The sequence below is a fragment of the Eupeodes corollae genome, chromosome 2, assembly GCF_945859685.1.
Source record: "Eupeodes corollae chromosome 2, idEupCoro1.1, whole genome shotgun sequence".
Classification (NCBI taxonomy): domain Eukaryota; kingdom Metazoa; phylum Arthropoda; class Insecta; order Diptera; family Syrphidae; genus Eupeodes; species Eupeodes corollae.
The window spans coordinates 85,267,077-85,275,305 of NC_079148.1; the positions used below are offsets into that span (position 1 = coordinate 85,267,077).

The following is an 8,229-nucleotide window of genomic DNA, read 5'->3' on the forward strand; positions in this document are numbered from 1 at the left end:
TTTGTTTGCAAACCGAACTTAATACATGCCTCATTCATTTCAAGTTTGTGTTTAACGTCAAATAAAAAACGAAAAAGTTTTTCCCTATCCATGTGACACGAGGTGTATTTGGAACATCCCCCAAGTATTGTATTTGCTCACATTGTGTTAATTCTTTATATTAGGTGATTAAAGAAGTGCATGCAAAACATTTAAATATAAACTTAAGTCCACTTTTAATGGGACCCGCCGATCTTTATAGAATAGTTCACAAGCTAGTGAAATCAACAACAAAATTTATAAATTATGGAAACATTTAAAAAAAAAAAAAAAACAGCTAAGAACGGTCAAAAGGGGTTATAGTGTGTCATTAATATCCAATAACTACATTAATAAGAGATACGCTTGAAAATAGTGATAGAGATGTTTATATACTTACTTTTCTATGCTTTTATCCTTTACTTTTTCTTGTTCTTGACCCTTTTCCTTTTCCTTATCTTTATCACTTTGTTTATCTTTATTTTCGGCCATGATTATGACGCTGTAAACAGTTTATGTATATTCTAGATAATTATACTATTTTTTCTGATCCGGCGGCGTCGAGGACACGTTCATAAATTAGGTATAAGAAGGTCAACTGAAATTCATAATCAAATCACCTGACTACCGCACTGTAGTTTAATGGTTTTATTATTTAATAATCCTAATAATGCATGTAGAAATACATGCTACAGAAAGAGAGTAAAACGGTCGTAGTTTCCATATGAAATTGTCAAAATTTACAGGAGTCATAACCAATCAGTATTTATTAATAAATCAATCACATTCAGTTAAAATCAAGGGAAAATACTGACACCATAAACCAAACATTATGCAAAAAAAAAAAAACAATAAATGCTTGTGTCTGCAACCCGCAATTAAAAACAATTTAACATTCACAAGAATTAAATCATTGGCCTTCAAGTGCAATTCTTTTACACAAAAAAAAGCTACGTTTTGGACTGTTTTGTTTCGTCCTGTTGCTTGGATAGTCTTTTAGAAAGATATAAAATTAACAAAAATATTAGAGCTCCTTTTCCTTGAAGAAATGTAAATGAGTAACTGAGAAACTGAGCGAAGTTATTATTTTTCTTGACTAAACACAATTCATCCCTAGCTTTCAACTTCAATTCCAAACAGAAACTACAAGAGTTGTAAAGAAAATTCTTTGTAAAAGTATATACAAAAGCTTCTCTTACTCTCTTTTCTTCTCAAATAAGAGTATAAGAGAAAATAGTAAAGCATGTCAGTTATGTTATGCTGAACTAAAGCTGTCTTTCAAAAAGCTTACATTTTGCATTGATGTTGACTCATGTATACTTGCGGAACCATAACTAAACTACTAAAGTCTTCCGTATGAAAAAGGCAAAAGGACTTTTCTTTTAAGTTGCATCAATACTTATAAGTTATAACTAAACCACAATCACGTGTTGGGTCAGTCATGGTTTTGACGGGCTTCTCAGCTATTTCACGATATTTTGCTATGTCAAAATTGCGACCTTAGAATTTGTAAAACTCAATGTAGCAGAAAGTTTTTTTGAGTTTACTTAAATATTTTTGATTTATTTCTATCAGTTTTGCTATCAGATTGCCTTTCGAATGTGCTTGCATAGCATTCAACTTGGAATATTGCTTCTGAAATTAAAAAATGACGTATCCACTAACAGGCTGTGAGAGTGAAATTTGCCACTCACTGGTGTACTTTTTTTGTGAATTAAATTAAAAAATACTGCTTACAATAGGTTCGTTGATAGAAATCTGAATAGCATTTTTTGGCATGGTTCTGGCTATAGAGCTTTCAGAATTGAAGCTTGCTGATTGCAAAATTTTTGCAAAACAAGACGGAAGATAAATTCGACGACTTTTGAACAGTAACCCAAGCGACATTTGTGATAGCATTATGCCAATTAATAATATTCACCACGAGCATTACTTAATTTTTTTAATACAATCGCGACCGGCTGAGCATCATTTAACACACATAAAAGATCAAGGATCGTACACTGTAGCACTGGGATTTGACTACAGCCAGATTGCGAAAAGGAGTGAAGATTAAGAAAATATACTTCATCAACTTCTTCAGGGCTATTAACAAATGACTTACAGAAATTTGTTGCGAAAGTGTTACAAATATCAACAGCAACAGCTAATCTGAAAATAGAAAAAATAAAACTTATAAAACAACAAAAGATGATCTGGCTTTCAAGCAGAAATACCACCACAGAGGGAATATATTTTCTCTATGAATACCACCTTGAATATAACTGTCTCAAAAGCTTTCTTTTTAATAATTTTATTCTCTCTGCTGAGTCAAAAATTAGAAAAGAAATTTATAAATATTAAAAGAAAGTCTTTAGGGATTCCAAACTGTATGAAGTACTACAATTATCTAGCGATATAAACGTTATATCTATATATATATATCGCCGTCTTATGCTACTGATATTAGAAGTATAGACTTAACTCTTTCTGATGTTTTTGAAGCTCTAGCTAGTCTTGATGTAAATAAATGTGCTGGGCCAGAAACATAGCCCCTGTTGTCTTTAAAAAGTGGTCAGTTCTTGGACTGTTGAAAGATCTCTTATATAAATCCAATATTTAAGTGTGGCTCGAAGCAAAATGTAACCAATTATAGGCCTATCTGCAAATTGTCAGTGATCCCAAAAATTTCTTATCTGTACAAAATTATATTTTTTGTTAAGGATTTAATATCCGAAAACCAACATGGTTTTGTTTCTGGAAGATCTACTGCTACAAACCTTTCATTGCTATGCGATTCTGTGGTTTGCGGGTTCAAAAATGGTTTACAGACTGATATTATCTTTACATATTTTGCAAAAGCTTTTGATAGAGTTAATCATAATATACTAATTTTTAAGCTTTCAAAACTTGGTTTCCATTCTAATTTCATAAAATGGATTTCTTCTTATTTAAAAAATCGGGTCCAATTTGTAAAATTGGGAAAGTTTAAATCCAAAAGTATTGATGTAACTTTAGGTGTTCCGCAAGGGAGTCATATTGGCCCTTTGTTATTTATCCTTTTTATAAATGACATTCCGGTAAATTTTAAATATTCGAAGTATCTTACATATGGCGATGATGTCAAGATTTTCCGGCTCATAAAATTTTCTACAGACTGTCTGTCTCTACAAGAGGATATCCAAAAACTGGACGAATGGTGTGAATCTTACAAGTTGTTCCTGAATGTTGCCAAATGTCAGAGCCTTACATGCCATACAAAAAAAAACACTGAGATTATACTATCAACAATACGAGTTAAGATAGGGTTACGGCAAAAAAGGATTTGGGAGTTATATTGGATGAAAAGCTTTCGTTTAATAAGCACATCGATTACATAGTCAGTAAAGCTAATGGGATGCTAGGGTTTATTAGAAGAAACTCTAGGGATTTTTTAGACTCCTACACCCTCAAATCATTATATATTGCACTTGTTAGATCGGTACTGGAATATTGCAGCATAGTTTGGAATCTCTATTATATCACTCATTCTTCTAGAATAGAAAAAATACAAAAAAGTTGTACTATGTATGCTTTCTATAAATAAAATTGGAATTGCCTGCTTATTGATATTCAAACGCTTCAAGTAAGGAGAAAATATTTTTCACTAATGTTTGTAAAAGATTTAATAAGCAATCGTATCAAATGTTCTTATTTGTTAGAACGAATATTTTTTTACTTTTCATCAACGACTCTCCGCTCCAATTTTCATTTGACGGAGACTTTTATGGAAGAAATTATAGTAGAAACGAACCGTTTGCACGTTGCATAAGAGAAACAAATTCTGTTGTTAAGGTTGAAGATATTTTTTCCAATATTTCAAGAAATGTTTTAAAAAAAAAAGTTATGTCTGCTTTGTTATCTTAATCTGTTTTGTAATTAAGATGTAGGTATCTATTGCTTCTATTATTATTGTTGTACATATACATACTTATGTATATTTAAATTAATTATGATATTAACTTGTTAAAGTTGTCTATAAGAGTTGTACTCTTTTTGATGAAATAAACTTAACTAAATTATTTATCTCACTTTATCAACTGACATTTCGCCCGCAGCAAAATCGATGAGCTTAAATCATTTATCGGAAGTGCTGTCTGTTTTTTCCGATTATTCTAATGTTGCCAAATTTAGCATCAATGCGGATGGTCATGAGGCGCTCGGTAATGCACCTACAGCTCAAGACTTTTTGAATAAATCTGGCTCCAATGACAAAAGCGGCATCGGTAGCAACCACCATAGTAAATATCACTGTTTTTTGCCGCCCCATCGCATCGCATTTCCTGGATGGCGGTGATGTCTGTTTAAAGCAGCCTAGGGCTTTTACGTCGTCAGGAAGTCACCCTGACGCACGAATTACAACCTGAAGGACTAGCTCCTTGATTAACTCCATGAGAGGTAGCTGGCATAACCGCTCCTTACATGCCTGGGCTTCGAATGTGTCATAGTAACCCCATAAGGTGTTCACTAAGTACTAAGTAGTTCAACTTTGTCAGGCAGACGGCAACGCCATCATTACATATTATATAAAATTCCAAAATATTAAAAATTATTATTATTGTAAGATTGAAGATAAATAATAAATAATTTAAATATCCTATCCTAGTTCAACTTTGCTGGAACAGTAGACGCCACCCTTGATTCCATCTTGGGGATTCCTCCACTGCTGGCTAAATGGAAGAACTGTCTTAGTGAAAATACCGCTCCCCCCTCTCGTTTGCTACCCCTAACAACTTTCTACTGGGGTTGGAACCCAATCTCCAGTTAAGGTACTAAGCAACCGATGTTCACCACGGGGAGGTGAAACCTGTTTACCAATATTTTATTCTGTACATAATTGAGCCATACCAATATTATCATAATAATAATTTGAGTTTTATTCAAAATCAACATCGGCCCAAAAATATAACCAATATTATTGGTATTAGGTTAAAGCAAATGTTATGCAAAATGCAGGCATTCACGGTAAATCAGATTAGTTCCATTGAAAAATATGTCATAACAATCAGAAATGAAGTCACTCTCAAAACAAGTTTTGCTGACGTACCTATCAGATGTACCTGTAGATAGATTTGTTTCCGTTTAACCTTGCCCTACCACCATTAGAATATGGTAAATTTGCTGACTCAGATTCCCTACACTTTTTTTCTTGAAAGGCAAAAATCTTAAATTACTTTCATCGAAACTTCATCAATTGTTTAAATGATTTTTTTATATTTAGGATGTACCTTTTGGTCTATATCAGAATCCTCTGAATCGCTTAAAACACTTGAAATTACATCCAGAACATCTTTAAAAAAGAAATTAATCAAGTGAAAATCAATTTTGAAATATTAAAACTCTGTGCTTTCAAACTACCAACCACTCGTTTTTCGAACTTTTTATAACTCTATAAAAAAGGAGAAAAAAACGCCTATTACTAGAATTGAAAATTACCGCAAAGGTCAATGAAACAAGTTGTTTAAAAACTCGGTGTAGTACCCGTTGCATGATAGTGAGTGCGTGGGAATGTCATGCCAGAGGTCTTGGGTTCAATGCCGGACTGCATGTCGCTTTCATCCCTGACTTGACTCGCTCATAGGAATGGTTGAGCGTTGTAAGTCACTAGGCCTGGTTCTCTATAAACTGTTGCTCCACCTAACATATGTATTTAAAACTCGGTGTCACTTCTACCTACATACACATTTATTCAATGCTTGTAATACAAATAACTTTTCTTTTTTTTTAGATTATAAATGTGAAAATTATGAATGAAGTCCTTATTTCTTGTTCATAAAATATATCCGAGTGCAAGAAACAAAGTTAAGACAAAAAAATAATAATAAACAAATAAGTATAGATACAATAAACGTTAAGACGAAATTTATATATTAAGTTCGTGTTCTAAAACCAAATTCTAACTGCATCATCAGAGTTCTGTTCAACCGGACAGTAAGGACATTTGAGAATGGGTCCATTACTGAGTTTAAGCAAAGCGTCACTAGATATTACATGGCCACATGTTAATTTCTTTGGTGGGTTGTCTTCAGAAGTTTGCTGTCTTAATATGGGACAAGCAAATATTGAATGGTATCGATACTCTGGATCTAGGTCTATTTCAATAGGCAGTTCATCTCGGCCACTCCATATACTTAGCACTTGTCTTGAGAGCATGACCTTTAAATGAAAAATTGAATTTAATAAGAGAAATTTAATTCAAATTTATCTTACCTGTTTTATATTTAGAAGAGCAGGTAAAGCAGTGCATCCAGCGTTGATGACAACAGACAACACAGAGTTCTTACTTATTCCAAGTGTATGGCACGCGTCTTTTAAAAATATATAAGATGCTTCTGTCCACATCTCCGGAGAGATTAAGTGTTTGTAGGGGGAGTTTTCGATTCCATTTGGTAAATAAATGAATGTTCCCATCAAATTGGGAATCTCGCTTCCAAAGCGATCGACAAATTTGCTAAAATTATTTCGAGCATATGCAATAGCTTCGCCTTGAGCCTCCATACCACGTGATACAATCTGCAAAAACGCTAATTTATGGAGCTTAAACTCCAAAGACGAATTTTTTTCAACTAATTCATCCGAGTTCTTGGCAGTCCATTCTAGCGCTGGCTGCAAATCATGTTTTTGAATTGACTTCCAAATTTTATAAATGTCTGCAAAACTGCTTTCTGATTCAAAAACTTCTTGTGCTACCTCGGGTTGCATTCTAGACTCTTTTATCAAGGACTGAGCAACCTCGTCCATACCTTGGCGACAATAATGCTTTGCCATGACTTTATTCAAAAGCATCATATTCTGATCATTTTGCAGGGCATCGGTTCTTGTTGTAGCTGTGAAATCCGAAACAAAGTTCTTGTCGACAACTTTACCTACTTTACTAACCGTGCCATGCAATTCTCGGTGCTCAGCCGATATTCGCTGTAATTTTTCGTTAGTTTTATGCATGGCTTCAGCAATCATTTTTATTTGGCTCTCTGTAACAACTGCATCTGTTGGTTGGCCAGCTTCATTGAGCGCATTTTGTATTTCACTCAGCAACTGAACAACGTCTGTGATAACAAGTCCACTGTACTCACGAATCCCTGTAAATTTTGTTATGACTCGATTAAGTTCTTTTTCAACAGCCAAGCACGCATCCATTGTTGTTTTCAGTGTAAGTTCTTTCCAATGTTAGTGATGTTTTTACTTATTTTTTCTTTCTAATGTAAAGCACTTCTCGGACGAATAGCGAAACAATAGGTATTATTATAGCTAGGTTTATTTACTTGTCATTGAAAAGTTTTGTTTTAAATTCAAACTTAATCTATTATTTGGAGAGAAAAACAAAGTTTTTAAATTCGTACAAAATTAGGTTTACGAAGTGTTTTTTTTGTTCTAAGGTAAAATCCAAAAAGCAAACATACTTAACTATAAGGATGATAAGACTTGGCTGTCAGTTCGGTTTGTCTAACAATTCTAGAGGGCTAACTATGAGAAAGCATTTGTGAAACCAAAAACAAAAATCCACACACATTTTTGTATGGCTGCGTTCAATGATTTAAGTTGGAAGATTTATGTAGATTTTTATTTTTAACAAAATAAAAGCTGTAAATGTGTATTACATTTAGAAAAGTTAAACAAAAACATGAATCTGATTTAGTGATCTTGTGATCTGAACTTGTAACACATCAAATCAACACCAAGGTTAAAAAAAAAACCAAAATGGTTAAAACAAACCCGTTGCATAAATGCAGAGACAAATTTTGACATTTATCTTAAAAGAAAACGTTCTGAATTCATGCCTAACTCAATCAATACATCATGTAATCGACTCGATTGTTTATTGTTGACATACAGAAGTTTTTTTTAATGAATTCCCACAGTTTAATGCGAAATATTATTTTCATTCATTAATTAAAAATGTTTAGTTACCAAAGTTCAAGTTTACTTATTACTGTTTGAAGGATATGTTAGTAAAAATGCTGCTAATAATCAAACAAAATTAATGAGTTTTACGTATATGTTTTAATTTTTCTAAAAAGAATAAATACTACTGTAGATTACGTTTTATAAATGCAGAACATAGAAGAAAATATACATACACGAAGAGAACGGCAGGACTATAAGTAAGTGGGATTTCATGCATTCATATGAATTTTTGATGAAATAGGTCCTCAATAGAGGTGAGAAACACTTAGAGGAGGGTAATATGACTTT

The 8,229-nt window shown here is 32.9% G+C and overlaps 2 protein-coding genes across 3 annotated transcripts in view; both read right to left on the bottom strand.

Annotated features, from left to right (window-relative positions):
• LOC129945760 (uncharacterized) overlaps positions 1-1,143 on the bottom strand; it is a 67,799-nt gene extending 66,656 nt beyond the window's left edge. For both annotated transcript variants that reach the window (XM_056055670.1, XM_056055669.1), the window contains exon 1: positions 419-1,143. In XM_056055670.1, the coding sequence (XP_055911645.1) occupies positions 419-510 (92 nt within the window). In that variant the 5' untranslated portion in view covers positions 511-1,143. The remainder of the gene's footprint in view (positions 1-418) is intronic.
• A 4,560-nt stretch (positions 1,144-5,703) lies between these two features.
• On the bottom strand, positions 5,704-7,430 carry LOC129947326 (E3 ubiquitin-protein ligase RMND5A). Its single transcript, XM_056057846.1, has 2 exons — positions 6,247-7,430; positions 5,704-6,192 (listed from the first exon to the last, which is right to left on the bottom strand). The coding sequence occupies exons 1-2, from the start codon at positions 7,171-7,173 to the stop codon at positions 5,920-5,922; spliced, it is 1,200 nt and encodes a 399-aa protein (XP_055913821.1). The 5' UTR covers positions 7,174-7,430; the 3' UTR covers positions 5,704-5,919.
• Positions 7,431-8,229: the final 799 nt, after the last annotated feature.